This window comes from Anopheles nili, chromosome 3 (genome assembly GCF_943737925.1).
Source record: "Anopheles nili chromosome 3, idAnoNiliSN_F5_01, whole genome shotgun sequence".
Classification (NCBI taxonomy): domain Eukaryota; kingdom Metazoa; phylum Arthropoda; class Insecta; order Diptera; family Culicidae; genus Anopheles; species Anopheles nili.
This window is the reverse complement of record NC_071292.1, coordinates 35490001-35506113: the sequence shown is the minus strand read 5'-3', so window position 1 is coordinate 35506113 and position 16113 is coordinate 35490001. Positions and strand designations below refer to the sequence as shown.

At 44.6% G+C, this 16113-nt stretch overlaps 4 protein-coding genes across 7 annotated transcripts in view; 2 read left to right on the top strand and 2 right to left on the bottom strand.

Moving 5' to 3' along the window:
* Nucleotides 1–56: 56 nt before the first annotated feature.
* LOC128724151 (uncharacterized) lies at nucleotides 57–2276 on the bottom strand. Its single transcript, XM_053817916.1, is given in 8 exon segments — nucleotides 57–500; nucleotides 576–839; nucleotides 904–1072; nucleotides 1647–1746; nucleotides 1815–1942; nucleotides 2001–2084; nucleotides 2086–2209; nucleotides 2255–2276. Coding segments are annotated over 8 exon segments (1335 nt in total).
* A 1973-nt stretch (nucleotides 2277–4249) lies between these two features.
* On the top strand, nucleotides 4250–5965 carry LOC128723129 (cytochrome b5-related protein-like). Its single transcript, XM_053816840.1, has 3 exons — nucleotides 4250–4845; nucleotides 4918–5334; nucleotides 5417–5965. Exons 1-3 carry the CDS (start codon nucleotides 4250–4252, stop codon nucleotides 5712–5714), a joined length of 1311 nt encoding a protein of 436 aa, XP_053672815.1. The 3' UTR covers nucleotides 5715–5965.
* A 5051-nt stretch (nucleotides 5966–11016) lies between these two features.
* On the top strand, nucleotides 11017–12787 carry LOC128724150 (cytochrome b5-related protein-like). The gene is made up of 5 exons (XM_053817915.1): nucleotides 11017–11271; nucleotides 11343–11734; nucleotides 11815–12231; nucleotides 12326–12618; nucleotides 12726–12787. Exons 1-5 carry the CDS (start codon nucleotides 11017–11019, stop codon nucleotides 12785–12787), a joined length of 1419 nt encoding a protein of 472 aa, XP_053673890.1.
* Nucleotides 12788–13987: 1200 nt separating this feature from the next.
* LOC128727651 (myosin heavy chain, muscle) overlaps nucleotides 13988–16113 on the bottom strand; it is a 25676-nt gene continuing 23550 nt past the window's right edge. For all 4 annotated transcript variants that reach the window (XR_008410847.1, XM_053821581.1, XM_053821582.1 and 1 more), the window contains one exon: nucleotides 13988–15961. Coding sequence is in view for 3 of the 4 variants with exons in the window: in XM_053821581.1 (XP_053677556.1) it covers nucleotides 15887–15961 (75 nt within the window). In the remaining variant the exon portion in view is untranslated. The remainder of the gene's footprint in view (nucleotides 15962–16113) is intronic.

Below are 16113 nucleotides of genomic sequence, written 5' to 3'. Positions count from 1 at the left end.
ACTGAATTAAGTTTGAAATAGTACATGTGCCTCGTGGAATACGTTGCCGTGGACGTTTATGCCAGTGGTAGAGGTAAGTAATTGCGATGTTGACGCTTTCGACAGCAGCACCAGTATCGTTTCAATACGTTGCACCAAATCTGGCCACAAACGAGCTTTAATGGTATGAGCATCATCGAATACACTGCAAGCTGGTAGAACCGCTGCGACGTCCAGAGGACGGTATATTTCAGCTTGTCGCCATCGATCATTGCATAGCCGTATCCAATCTTCATTTCTCCCATCCGGTATGAACAGGTGGGCACAACGAACTCCAGCAGTTCGCGCGTATCTCTCAGATAATCGAGGTTAAACTCCAGCACTTCATGACGACTCCCCCGCTCGGTATTGAGTGGAACGAACGTGACGCCTTGCGACAGCCTATTTCGGTGCGTTTTAACGTGCAAGGATTTGTGTTCATGAGCAGAAAAAATCACATTCGGCTGGAATTCGTCGATGATCTGTGGGGATGTTGCAGATCAAATGGTTAAAATGGGTTTCCCGGATTCGACAGCAAAATAATCGTTCACTCTCACTTGATATGTGAATTGATCCGTATGTCGAAGGATTGGCATGTGGCTCAGCAGCACGGTGTAGGGAAGTACTTGACTTTCTTGCATACTTTCTACGGTGTTTTGTGGAACCGTGAAGCTGATACGATTAACATTAACGAATCGCAGCATGGACTGGACTGTAAGTTCGTCTTGCTCGTTAAAATACTGCTTAAACCTTAAGACTTTGTCCGATTTAACCATCTCCTGGCCTTCTCCGCCAATATCATTGTCGCCTGGAATGTACAACTGAAAGAAAAAAACGTCACACATGAGACGGCGTTTCCATAACTGAGGGTAATTGAGTGCACACCATTATGGTACTGGCCGTCGGTTGCGAGAAAATGCTCACAAATCGGCTAAAATATGCTGCAAACTGATCGTCACTAGCTACGCTTCCTTCATCCATCAGATCACCCAAAAAGCAGATCACATCGGGTGAGGTGTGTTGTGCCACCCTTCGATAGGTGCGCTTCAAATGCCTGCACAATGAGCAACAAAACGAGGACTAATTACAAGCACAAGCATACAGTGAAATCGGAGAGTTTGAAGGTGATCATGAGCTTGATTTGTTTTTCTTTTATGGAGCTATCAAACTCTTAACATCTGGAGCTATCAAACTCAACACAAATTGGTTACTCATCGATGAGGACAAACTACCCTCCCAAAGCTGCCACAGGTAATGAAACTAATTTTACACATCGTCATCCAGCAGCTGATAAGATTAGCATTCATTCGGTATCATGTGCGAGATTTGCCAATACATTTCTCTCGCACATGATACGAGAGCAAAGTGTTACATGATATAATGATAGGAATGTGCAACATTTAGCCAGGCATCAATTATTCACAATTCTTTGTCAATTCTTGCAATATTATTAGCACGATGTTCTGTATGAACTGAGATCAGATCGTTGGTTATTGTTTGCACATTTCAGCTGTAAACTATTGTGGCACTGAAAAGCGGTCTAATCTTGATAATACAGACACGCACATACACTCATCTTGAAAAAAACTTCAAACATGGCAAATAAAAAAAAACTGCACTGCGCGTACCGATCGGAGTCATAGTTTGCCAGTGGCCAATACAGCTTGGTGTCGAAGGTGTTGCCCAAAATTTGCGGATCAGCAACAAGGAGAATCTTCACACAGCTATCTGCAAAAAGCGGTGTGAACTTGTTAGTATCAGTCAGATGAATCAATTCACCGGCGCACTATTCTTACCGGTTTCACATTCCAGCTCAGCCCATTGAAAGCTGTGGTAGATGTGAATGAGGTATTCGTTGTACAGGATCAGCCCGGCCAGGGTAGACAGATAGATTTTCCAGAAGAGTGGCAACCTGCAGGCAGACGGAAGACGGAATATTGAATAGCGGTTTAATTGCCACCACCTGTGGCGCCTAGTAGCGTATTACCTGCAAATACTTCTCTTCATCATGTTGCCTGAGCGTGGTCATCGCCATCCATCGTTGAACGGTGACTGATTCCATGCGTCGCGGAGTTATCGTAACCGGGCGAAGGTTTGATACACCCAACGAGCCATACATCGATAACGGATGGTGCGGGAGGGATTGCACCAGCCACTCCCGGCTGATAAGACACCTTTCGATGAAATTCATCTAATCATGCCGCCCAATTTGTGGAAGTCTGCGTGTACGACTTACGGTAGGTATTAGCCGTCGCCATCGGTGAAGAGAGGTCGGGAATAAAACAACCCAATTGAAAGCGTTTATACTTGCTACTCCGCATGCAAGATCCGCTGAAGCGTGGTAGTCGCGACATGTGTTGACGATGCTCAGTCAGTGGTTGAAGGGCAACTCAGGCAGTTATCAAGTGATAAGGTTTGTTTTGACTCCCTGCTTTTACGACCATTCATGCACCCCCACATGGACCATGTTTCGATGCTGTTTTTCGTTTGTAGTGGTACATGCAGCAAGGGCCCATAGAGAGTGGAAGCAATTAAAAATGTCATTCCGTGGTGATAATGCTAGTCCGCCTTTTGAACAAAAGGAAAGGATTTGAGTTTGATAAAAAATAAAGCCTACAGATACAGTAACTTAGATTCAGATCGTTTCAAAGTCGGAAGAAAGCTTCCCTGTGTGAGCGCTATTTGAGCGCAAAATTGAGCAAATCCACAGCACCCTTCGATCGCAGAAAGTTCAGCATGAATGAGCAGTCTTATCACAAGTAAAACACCTTTTCGTCCGCTCCAAGGAGAGCTGGGTAGCACAGTACAGTGAGGCACTCAGTTAACGTTAACGTTGTGTAAGTACGCACGGAGGGCTAGTAGAATGGCTAGAGTTCCATTTTCCTTTCGTCCGTTAATCGCTCCATCCAGTCCAATGGCCGGCACAAAATCAGACGTCGATGCGTCGGATGCGTTCATTCGCTTCGCCTCGAGCAATCCGACACGTGGTGGTGCATCGCGCGTAGAACTGGAAGACCTTTTGCAACCAGAGTTGCAAGTGTTACAAAGTGAGTAGTGGGAACGTCGCTGTGTGTACAGGGAACTGCCGTCAATCGTAAGCACTGCAGTGTGGGGAGTTTTCGCTGATTTGGTTAATTCGTACAATGTTTTGCTGTTTGATACAGTTCTCGCCGCTTGCTATCGATGTAGCTATAGTGTAATGGTGAACGAACAGTGACGCACACGATCGTCATTGGTATTCAAATCGCGTCATTTTCATCCCTTACCGGCAGTGTTCGGTGGGTTTCATCGATGTGGAACGCGGGCTATTTTCAGCGGTGTAACGCCTAGAACCAAACCGGAACGTATTTTGTTCGTTACGCGGACAAACTTTGGTTCGTTTATCGGACGATGAGTTTGGATTTTGAGCCTCAAAGCCTGTTTTTCGAGACGAGATAAGTGTCCCGAGCGATACGATACCTCAGCGCTTTGGTACAATTGTTATCGTAATTGGTGTGAAAGGTCACAAAGCTACATACGGGTGCGATCAAGAGGTAATTTAAGCATTTTCTTTCGTTGTTGGTCACGAAATGAGGCATATGATGGAGTAGCATAAAGGGAGAATGTAATAGTGACGCATAAAAGTGATCAACATCGCATGTTCTAGAGCAGAAGCAGAGGTGCAAGAAGATGTCCTGCATTATCAACCGGGATCGCCAATATCGTTTACAAACATATCAATTGAGGCGAAACGACACTTCACGTTGCACCAACGTGATGGGGCGGGAATTGCATTTGTTGTTTTCTAGATGCAATGATGTGTAGATTAACGTAGCGCTAGCTAACGCTACCGGTTAATGTCGGTCAACTATCATTAGTAGCACGCGCCGTAATGCGCGAATGCGTTAGAGCACAATTAAAGGGCGCAGGTTGGGCAGAAATTGCCCGCATCATTGCAAATGGTGCAGATGCATCCTCATAAATCGCCCATGTTATGAACCACACTAAAGGAAGGAGAAAACTGAGAAGTGAGCAATATTACTACGTTTTGTGAATCGATCAGCAGTGTAGACCAGATTTAGCGCTAAAGATTACTCGCAAAAAAAAACAGGACTTGCTTATCGATTGTGGCAGGGCTGTCGGGGGATTCGCGTAATGTAGTCCGCCCTGCTTTTTACGGCTGCTATTTTATTTTATTTTTTGGGACATTTTTCTTTTATTGCAGAGCCTACTTCGGGCGGCTGAGCGGGCGATGGCGAATAATTACATAACGACGATCGCAAAAAAGTATCCCTCGTTCAGGGATGAACCCTTGAAAACGGTGTATCGGTGGTTGGACGGAAAGCGGCAAGATGATGGGGCCGAAGGACTCTGGCGCATACACGACACCCTGTACGACTTCACGGACTTTGTAGAGCGCCATCCCGGAGGCCCTGAATGGTTGCGGCTAACAAAAGGCACGGACATTACGGAGGCCTTCGAAACACACCATATCACGCTACGAGCCGAGGGCTTGCTGGCTAAGTACAAAGTACGCGAAGCCACCGAACCCAGGGCAGTCCGGTTGACTTTCCGTGACGATGGGTTTTACCGAACGTTGAAGCGACGTGTTCGCGACAAGCTGAAGGATGTCGATCACGGTCCGGCAAAGCGATCGAAGTTGATCATCGACTCGATGCTGGCTGCTGCCTTTGGACTCGCCTTTTTGGCCATTCGCCTGAACAGCTACGCCCTGGGAGCGGTATCCGGGTTGTTCGTGTGCTGGACGATGATCAGCGCTCACAATTTCTTTCATCAGCGGGATAATTGGCGAATGATGGCGTTTAACTTGGCCTTTTCCAGTTATCGGTGAGAGAGAACGTGAAACGGGTTCGACCTGGCAAAAAGAGATAATGTACTGTTATCGAATGATTCTTCCAGCGAGTGGCGCGTATCGCATGCGATGTCCCATCACAACTTCCCCAATTCGATACTGGACTTGGAAATTTCATACTTCGAGCCGTTCCTGTGCTGGCTACCAAATCCGGCCATTAAGAGCTCGATGAAACGTTTAGCTTCCTGGGTGTACGGTCCGATCGTATATTCGTTTTTGTTCTACGGTGAATTCCTCAAGCGGCTGATAGAAACGTACGAAACGGGAAAGAACACGTTCTTCCTGGATGACCTCGTAACGTTTATTCTACCGACGTTCATGTACGTTGTGGGAGCCACCAGTCTGTGGGAGGTGATTAAAATGTGGCTGTTCATCGTACTTGTTGCAAGCTTTCTCTTCGGACTGATCGGTTTGAATGCGGCCCATCACCATCCGAAGGCCGTTCACGACGGAGATCAGATACCGTGAGTCATGATCGTGGGGTGTAATCTACACAGTGTGCATTAACTTACCGTCTGTTTGCGTTTTTGCTTAAATTTCTCTCAGAGCTGACATTGATTTTGCCGTGTATCAGATGGCCGCCGTGATTGACCGATCGGATACGAAAGGATCCCAATTTATGGTGCTAACTAGTTTCGGTGATCACTGCTTGCATCATCTGTTCCCGACGCTCGATCACGGGATTCTTCCGCAGCTGTATCCAGTGTTTTTCGAAACGTGCCGTGAATTCGAGACCGTATATCGGGAAATTCCTTGGTTGCAGCACATCATTGGCCAGCATAAACAGCTGGCGCGTGTCGAAACGATGACGTATAAGCCGTCGGAAAAGTTGGCTTTATACTAACGAAAGATAGCTAATCAAACTGACCAAAGATCCCAGGGAGTGGTGGAAACACAATATCTAGGTGTACAAATAAGATTTATTTTGTCCATGAAAAACATCGCTGAGTAAACTTTAAATACCAAAACATTGCCTTACAGAAAGTTCTGCTTTTCATGGTAAACGATTACAGGAGTGATGAAATTAACGTTATGATATTAACAAGGACTTTCATAGCCATATCTTCGCTAGTTGAATGTAACAAAATGGGATACCAGAGGGTACAAGTTTGCTTTAAAATATAATTTTATGTGATGATTCTAATGCATCGAAAATCTTGTTAATTTAAATGTTGAGAAACAATAATCTTGATGACAAAAAAAAACTATAAGCTATTATTACAACCCATCTGTATTAGACCACGTTTTTGAAGAACTAAGATCGCTCTGTGTACTTATTGTTTGTTCTTAAAAATAATCTTATGCAAACTTAAATCAAGCACATCACACCGAGGCATGAACGCATGTTTAGTAGTTATGCAATTATTCAGGACAGAATATTTTCGCTTCTAAATTCTAAACCTAAATCGGTAGTTATTTTTTTAAATACCCACATATACTGACTCTATATATATATATATAATAGTTATATAGTCTATTTATAGGAGTGTCGGTCGGAGAGCAAGGAAGAAAGCGTGTTGTACGCAAACTCATTGAACACATAAATTGCGCGCTAGCAGCTTGCATGCAACTTAATGCAAAATTCATTTTTATGCAACTTGTTGGTTCAATCCGTATTTTGAAATCCCACGCGCTTTTCTCCTCAACGATCGTTATCAAAACACATTACATACAATTAACACACCGCCTCTAACCCTGTACCAAATTTTTTTTTTCATTTCATTATGCATACATTATTTTTTTTAAATATTAAACTATTTCGTAGTAAAAAGTAATGCAAAATGAGGAGAAAAGGAAAATGATAAAGCGTAAAAATGAAAAGGTTTGGATGTTTGACGAGAAAATTTAAAACATTGAATGCTGGTTGGATAACAGGAAATTAGTGTGTATACTGAGGCAACATCAAATTGTTTTTGAAAAAAATATTTTTACATTTTAATTTAAATTTTAAGAAATCAAAGGATATTTTGAACACGATGCATGAGGGTTATTGGAAAATTGTAAGTAAAATTGTAAATCTGAATCAAAAGGCATACAAGCAATTCATAGGTGATATATTTGTCTTTTATCACAACCTTTGCCCGAGTAAAAGGGAGCCCGCATGAGGTGAAAGGGAACGTATGGAAAGAGTGCGAAACGGGCCCATTGATTGAAGATGTTTTCATCGCACAATTATCTCAAAATCATTTCGACGTCGGCAGTTGAGTTTCTTTTTTGGAAAAGAAAGCCAAAGCTCGCTTATAAATAGAGACGTAGCGGAAAATGCGGTCCAGCTGAAGCGCACTGAATTGGCAAAACAAATATCATAATGATGCGGATGCTCGTGGCAATTTTGCGAAAGCACCACAACAGCCACAATAAACAAAACAGTAACGCCGGAATCTGCAATCTTCACCATCGTCCGCTGTTTTGGTTCGATGCCATGCCGATGTTTGAAAAAAAAAGTTGAATGCATCAAAAATGAGCTACTGGCGTGGAGATGCATCGCGTAGTGGGACAAGAAATTGGGTCCATCCACATGGCCCGGCAAACACGTTGACTATAAATCTTCAAACCAGTTTTGAGAATACAATTTCTGTGTATCACACGCGTGCGTCAGCATGATGAATCTTGACATTATTCAATGTGCCTGCGGTGGCAATGTCAGTGACCTTGAGTGGGGTTTGAACGGAGGATTTTATATGCACCAAGGACCCCTGTAAAATGCAAATAGCACGGTAAAACAGTTATGTTTTCGCACCATGCAGGTGGTTTGTCACGGGATGGTAATTTTATTTTTGCATACATTTTCCATACATTTTCATCAGCCAGCTCATTATAATAACAAAGGAAGCGTGCTTGGGATTATAAGACCGACAAAAAAGCGCATGCAATTCTTCAGCAAACGGTGTCAACATCAATTGAACGTGCATAACAAAAAAACGGTACTCTAAAACTCGCTCTCCTTGTCTACTACCGGTGTGCAAGGGGTGCTCGAAATTCGACAAAGAAAGTACTATTAACCGACGGCCAAAGCAATAACCATAACGTTGCGTAACACTCAGCGTCACCGGAGTGCAGCTCAAAATCGACAAATCATTTGAATGTTGAGTGAAACCATCATTGCAAAAGAGTGCAATGACACGATCGAGTAGGGGCCTCGATCGTAACGAAGGAACGAAATACTTTGATACTAATACATTGGGTAATCTTGACTATTTATCATTTCGTTTCAGTGCACGCAACGAAAGGCTTGGTAAACAAAAGCTTTGTCCAAATAAATGAGATCACTTTGCGGATGCGTTCAATTTGCTCCAAAACCAGCCAATCAAATTCGTCACAATTAATTAGCACTATTGCGATTTCCGTTCGTTCTCTAAGCTTTGTTTTTGTGCCCAACATTCTAAGAGTTTTCCGCAACATTCACCACGAAATCCGGTTCAAAACGGTCAACTCTCTTGGTCAGCAAGAGGGTCATTTCGATGGCAGTCAACGTACAGCTTCACGCTCGGAGTACGATCAACAGTGTTGCCGGTGATCGCCAGTTGATTGGACGTGTCTGCGAACTCTGCAGTGAACGTGGCGTTCGTCGATAAAGTTCGAGCAATTCCGAGTGGTTTCGAGGTTTTATTCCGGTGTACTGGTGAATATCTGAGTCGGAGTGCTGGTGGAATATCTGCAGCGAATGTAAATCGTAATTTTGCAATGGCTCGAATACGCGTGAAAAATGCATTCCTCGATCGAGCTTGAGTTTGTCGGTTACTGGGACGAGTTCCTTTCACCATGAAGGACGGAATCACAAATTTCTGTGTTGTGTTTTACTTTTATTCAAAGAAAAACTAGCTTACAAAAAGGGACGAGTGTTGCTCTCCAGAAGAACCTCGATATTAGGGAATGGATGAATGCGTCCAAGGTAAGCCGATAACCGGTTGGGAGGAACAGAACGTGGCCTCGCCGGAGGTGGCACCGAGCAATTTCAGCGAAGGGCTCCAAATAAATGCGCCCATAAGGAAGTGGGACCGGTTTCGGTTCGAGTTTGAAAAAGAATATCATATTGTGGTCATAAATGTAGAACGTGTGCTCCACGTGAGAACGTTGATGGTAGGATCGATTTGAAATTCAAATGTCTCACCAGATCAATGGCCATAGATCAACGGGCTTGTCCCTTTGAATTCGCGTAGAATCGTTAGACTAACGACAATGTGTATGTGTGTGTGTTTTTGGGCGGAAAAAGGGCGACGTTCAGTGCCATCTTGGTTCTAAAATGTGATCACCTTGTGTGGCTCACCAGTGATTGTGTTCTTTGGCGTCTAGCCTAGCAATCGAGGTCGAAAACGAAATTATACCCATGCCGGTTGCGTGAGCCAGCGGTGAAGGTGGACTAGCTTTTAAACACCACTCTCCCGCCCGATCGAGCATCATAAACAAGTGGTCTGTGACGGGCCGCGCCGGAAAGCATAAATACAATATTTAACCGCTTATTTTTGCCCCGAAAAATCACCGAAACAACCACCATAGCTTGCCAAGGACGCGTGCACGTCGAACAGCATGGGTGAAGTGTGTATATGTTGAAATGCAGTTACCGTTACTTCCTGCGCTCGCAATGACGGTGCTTAATGAAAGTACAGTGTTGGTTAACAAACCGCCAATCTGTGCGATCGCGTGCTTTATCGCTCTTGGCTTGCGATAAACCGAAGTGACACAAGTTTGGACACAAGGCGCTTTGGCATGAATAAAACAATAGTGAGAGAAATGGATGCTCTGCGAAATGGTGTCGAATGAAAACCGTTATGCTTGGATGACATTAACGCGGTAGGCCATGCCGTGGGAGGTTTAATCAGGTTAGAGAGTGCAAGCGATCTGAGTAAGCCGACAAATCTTTAGGGTTGTTATGTAATGATGAAAAGCTCTACAAACGGATACGGTGGCGAGTAGAAACAAGTGTTGAATTTATTATAATCTAATTTAGACAATCTGTTTTTAATAATCACCGGTCAGAGTCAAGGATAACACTGACTACGACTGTACGACTGATGTGAAATATTCCTTGACATGTGGCCTATTATAATGTGCTCGGTGATCTGTGCAAGGTTCGTGATCGTGGTCGTTTGTAATGTCTGCCATAATGGTACTATGCTGGGCGGAAACGTTGAGTTTCTTATGTTAGAAATGTGGAATGAGCAGACACGTGTGTCTTACTATTCCGGTTTTGATTCGCCCTGATTAGCGCTGTAGAAGCGGAGCCAAATAGTGACTATGCATGACGCATTCGGCGCCAGGCTGTTAACATTAACGATTTGCAGTTGTTATTAGTTTTGAAAAGTAAAACAATGCTTTGAATTCATGAGTTTAAGCAAATCCAAATTCAGGGTATCCAAACTTTGATAAAGCATTTGCAATTGATTTATTACTATTGGCCGACGTAGAAAACGTGCTTTGTCCGATTGCACATATGTTTGAAGCCACAATGGCAATGAGCATTTTTATAGCTCGTTGATTGATTCATATTGTTGAACAACTCCTCAACAGGGTGCTGCCTCACTAGCCCCTCTAGATAGGCGAGTGAAGTTTGTCATAAATCTATAACCCTGCTATTCGTTCGATCGCTAACCCTTGATTGTTTGTAACAAACGATCGATGGTGGTTTCCGGAAGAATTCCGGCTATCGTTACACGCTTAGCCCTCGTGGACAACCCGTTACGGTTGTAAAAGGTGATGATCTAATTGTTCGGAAACAGGTAGTCCTTCGTCGATTGCGGAATGAATTAATTAAACAAACCCATTCGCTTCAAGAGCCACGATTTAGCCGCCGTTCGGTTGCACGGATCACGGCACACTCGTTAGGGCATTACAACAGCCCCACTATTGAACCGTTTTTCTTTTATTGTTGATCTCCAAGCAGGTATTTACATAGACGAACCAACTCACTAGTAAAGCTGTGGCGCCTCGAACGCGCCATAACGCATTTGCCTGCCATTCGTCAAATTCAAGTTCACGGTGAGCGTCCGCAGCGTGATAAACGATCACATACCTTCAGAGGCGACGTGGTGATTAAACGACGCACCGACCGATTCATTAGGGGCATAATGCGACATGTCTGCTCTGCATTTTATCTGCAGCTCTCACTCTCGTACACCTATATACCAAGCTGACCAGGCCCCACGACCATGGCCGAACGGTTGCAAGGAAAGTCACTCCATCCATCAGCGGGGCATGTTACGGGAGCGACCTATGGGATGGACATAACACGTCGGTATCCAACATTTCGCGATGAATCGCACAGAACTGCTCATACCTGGCTGGAGGGACGACGGTACGACGATGGGGCAGAAGGACTTTGGCGCATAAATGACTCCCTGTACGATCTCGAGGATTTCTCACGCACACATCCGGGCGGTTCCGAGTGGATACGACTGACGAAGGTAGGTCGACTTTAGGGTCACCGTCAAGGTTTCCCGCCATTGGATGTAACCTTCCGCCTCGATTCTACCAGGGCACCGACATTACGGAAGCCTTTGAGACTCATCACATCAGTAGGCGGGCGGAGCAAATGCTTCCCAAATTCTACCGTCGCCAGGCAACGCAACCAAGAAACGTCAAACTGACGTTTCATGAGAATGGATTCTACCGCACGCTGAAACGGCGTGTTAGGCAGCGGTTAAGCCGCGTGAACCTCAATCCTAAGGTCCATTCCCGGCAGATCTTGGACGCACTGTTGGTCAGCACTGTACTTATGGCCTGCCTGGCAGCAAAACTGGAAAGCTACGCCGTGGGATTAGTTTGTGCCATTTGTGTTAGCGCAACCATCATTGCCGCACACAACTTCCTGCACCAGCGCGACAACTGGCGGATGTTTGTCTTCAACATTGCGTTTCTTAGCTATCGGTAAGTCTGCTGATCCCATAATGAGGCGCATTTAGCGAAACATCACCATACTCATAGTACTCTTCTGCCACCCTTGCTAGGGAGTGGCGTGTGTCGCACGTGATATCACACCATCTCTATCCGAACTCGGTGCTGGATATGGAGATTTCGGCGATCGAGCCATACTTGTGCTATCTGCCGTGGCCAGAACTGAAGAACAGCTTCCAGCGGTACGGTTCCTGGTTGTACGGGCCGTTTATTTACGGGGCGATGTTTCTTGGTGAATTCGTCAAACGATTAACGGAAGGCATTAGTCACGGAAAAAACCGGCTGCATTTGGACGATCTGATTCCGTTCCTAATGCCGGTTTTCATGTACGCAAGCAATCCGACCAGCACAACCACCATTCTAATGATGTGGTTGTACATCGTGCTTTTGGCCAGCTTTTTCTTCGGTTTCATTGGGCTAACTGCCGGTCACCATCATCCGAAAGCCCTGCACTCTGGCGACGTCTTTCCGTAAGTTATCCACCAAGATGCTCAGAGTAAATGTCTTGCATCCCAAAATTACACTATCAAACTTATCATCTAATTTTCTTTGGTTCTTCGGTAGTCACGATATGGACTTTGGTCTGTACCAGATGGCCACCGTTGTTGAACGACGAGGCATCGGCGAATCACTGTTTAAGGTATTGACCACATTCGGGGATCACCATCTGCATCATCTTTTTCCCACGCTCGATCATGCGATCTTCCCACAACTGAACGGGGTGTTTCTGGAGACGTGCCGGGAGTTTGGAGTCAACATGAAAGTGAGCTCGTGGTTTTCGCAATACATTGCACAAAATCTACAACTGGCTCGGGTGGAGCCCAAAAAGTACCAATCGAGAAATATGTCCCCAAAAAGTAAGACGTATCCAAAAAGAAAAAAAAACATACGTAATGCATAGTTCTGTCCTACTGATTAAGTTAAAACGTGCTTACATTTGCGCTACATATACTCATCGGCTTAGAAGCATTAGCGAACAACCTGCAGCACAGTTCTTCATCACAGAGAGTCACGATTTTAGTTTAAGCGAGGAGGAGCAAAGGAGCTTTTTAAAACGACATAGGGCACAGCCAAACTAACGATAGCTAAGAAACGTTCCAAAACAGCAGTGAAATTCAATCGATTCCTGCAAACAGCGAGTGTAACTGTAATGTAATGGTATGACGTATAATTATTTGTTTGCATTAATCACTGTGCCGTAATGGAAGTAGGAATAAAGAAATGTTTATCTCGATTTTATAATTTATTTTTCGAGCTAAGTTATTTTTATGTGCATTCTATACATTCGCCGGTATGCTATGATCGCACGATCGAGTGGATATCACATCAGTTTGCAACTATTTGTTAGTCTATTTTACCATTCTATCGTGTTCTTCCTCTACTTTCTTCGTTTTGAATATAAATTTTTATTAAATGTATGTAATTACGAATTAAAGAAACTTTTTTTTTATTGCCGTAACTATCAAGAAGCAAAACTAAACATAACTATAAACGAAGATGGCATGCTTTTACATCAAAAGCGGCTAAAGCGGTCGTAGAGCGGATTTCATTCACTTCAAAGAATAAGGCTTTTTCCTAGCTTTATGGCGTATAAATTAACACAGCCTAACTAAAGTCTCTGCTCAAATGGTTCCACTGTTTGTCTGCGTTTAACTAAAAACTTTACCCATTTTACCATTTAACAGCCAACACGTTCGGAAGCCAATTTGACGCCCTGTTAATGTTGTTTGTTGGTTTCGGGTTGTCAATGGATTTAAATGCATTCAGTTGCAATCCACAACAATGGAATACATTGAATGCGATATTTCACACCTTTAGCTGCGGGATGAAACCGTTTCCTATTTTTGCTGCTTAGTCAGACAGCACATTATGATCAATTGCTTATCCCTGCCCGAACAAAGGTGGTGCTAGTGGTTGCATGACCCATTTCTTTCGTTTACGCGCATTCGTGGGTTGCCGGTTCAGTTGTTTCTCAATCGATCCCTATTTCAGGGAGAGTGATCTTTCGCCACCTTTGCTAAAGATGTATCGATGAGCAGCATTGCGATCTCTCGAGGTCCAGTGGATCACAGCTCTACCCCGACTCAACACACAAAAACATCACCCAGATTGATAACTTGACTAGCCCGCGTTACTCTCGATCGTTCGTTTCGGATCACAAGCGTCGTCGATCGCACTTTGTCAGCATGAACCATCAAACAACCATCAACAACAGCAAGAGGAGTGTACATTTTCGAATAGAAGTATCTTATTTCGTTATTATTACCTTCTCTCATCTTTTTTTTTAAATTATAAAAATAAATACATTTTGTATTACTTTTGTTATAAAAAATAGAATTAAAAAAAACATTCAGAGCGAAAACTATTTGCCACGGATACAAAATGTGAAGGACGTAAAAAAATCAACAACGGATAAAACTCATACTCAGAACGACGAAGGAAGTTTGTCTGGGGTGGCGCGCAAAAAGCCACCGGAAAAGCGGCGCTGATCGAACGGCGCACCGACGAATACCTCGCAACCCACGCCAGCAGGTGTGGGAGGATCGCTTGCCCAAAACAGGTTAAGGAAACTTAACGGTGGCGTTGTGTACAGAAGCAAACGAAAAGTATGTGTGTGTGTGAGGCTTCACTTAGGGGGAAGGGAATACAGTATAAAGTATCTGCAAATCATTATCATTTTTGTTTTGATGTTCCGCAGCGATGTTTGCTGTGCATCTAATTCTAAGTATTCCGTTTGTTTTTGCTTTGTTTTGGGTTCTTCTCGGTTCTGGCGATGTTCATCCATGATCTCTGTTTAGTTAACTTTCTTTTCTCGCCTTTTGCGCTTTGTGTTTTCTCCGCTTCTTCTCTACTGGTCATTATCCTACGACGCCACCTTCGTCGACGCCCCAACTGAATCAGCATTTGCGCAATGCCACTTCTGGTGGTCTCGTGGTCTTCTTGCTCTTCGGATGGAACGTTTCGCTCTCTTTTTTTTTTATTTGTTTTTGTTTTGCGCTCCGTGGTCCTTCTGACGGATTGATCGTAAAACTCCACGTGCCGCGGAGATGTTTGCCAGCGAACACGTAGTCGATTTGGTCGCATTCGTTTTTTGTTTTTTGCATTCGTCTTCCACGGGCTCTCGCACAGCTCACGGCCGGCGGCCATTGCCAGGGCTGTTTCGAGGTGTTTTTGTGAACAATGGTCGGTTGTCGAGTTCGATTTCCGCACCGGAACGCCTGCACGAGCGTCTGTCGGGTCGGAAAAACCTCATGCTCCTCGAGCGTACGCCAGGGCTATATTGCAGGTGGCAGCAAACGGAAGAGGGAACAAGATCGAGTAGCTCGCAAGATGGGACAAATGGACGAACGAATCAACGCTGCTAGATGCGAGCTTTCGAATCGCGATCGTTGAAAGGGCTGAAGTTAGCTTAACGTTAAATACCGTTTGTCTGATCAAACGTACGTGTTTCCGTGATGCAGTAGAGGTTCCAAAAATTTTCTTTGCTCGTGTGTGTGTGTCTCTTTTTCTTTTTTCTTTTGCTTGCTTTCCTCCGTCGCTCGTCGCATCCATCGGTCCCTTCGCTTTTCCTTCCGTTTTGCCTGCCCACATCACGCCACCCTGACGCAGCGATCCCGAAAAGTTAGAAATCCCACCGGACAGCAGGTCCTCGCAGAGGTGTCGATTTGCAGGACCCATCTCGCACAGAGCGACATGCGGTGCGGAATAATTAGATGCAATTTTATGATGTTATTACGTGTCTCTTATTTTTGTTTAAATCGCATTGTAAAACGGCTTCGAACGACGTCCAGACGCCACGGCGGAGTCGCCGAGTCGAGGCTGCAGCGTGTTGCGTGGGAGAAAATGATTAGAACGAGCACATCGGTTGACATCTATTGGGTTGCTTTCGCAATCCGCGGAAGTCAGTCAGTTAGAGGACGTGATTGCTGATCGTGAGGTTACGACAACGGGGTTGTTACAGGTGCATTTACATTTTGGGTGTTTTCGAATGTACACTCGCACGAAGTGTTGCTCCTGCCGGAAGGTGGTGTGCTGCGCATTGTTTTTTTTTTCATTTTTGGTTGTGTTGTTTGGCTTTGGTTTTAATTTTTTGGTTTTTGCTATTCTGAGGTGTGCTGAACGAATTTAGAAACCGTGATCGTCGAATGTCGGAAGGTTCAGTCCTGCAAGAACAGGCATGGCAGACGGCTGTCTCTGGGGCTACAAGAGAGATAAGGGTAGAAAGAAAGAAAGAAAGAAAGAATGGGTGGGGTTGTAACCCCGGGGTCAGTATTGCTTTGCTGATCGCATGGGCAAGCAAAGAGAACAGGGTATAGAGAGCAGCTGAAGGCGGCATCCTACACAACGAGTGA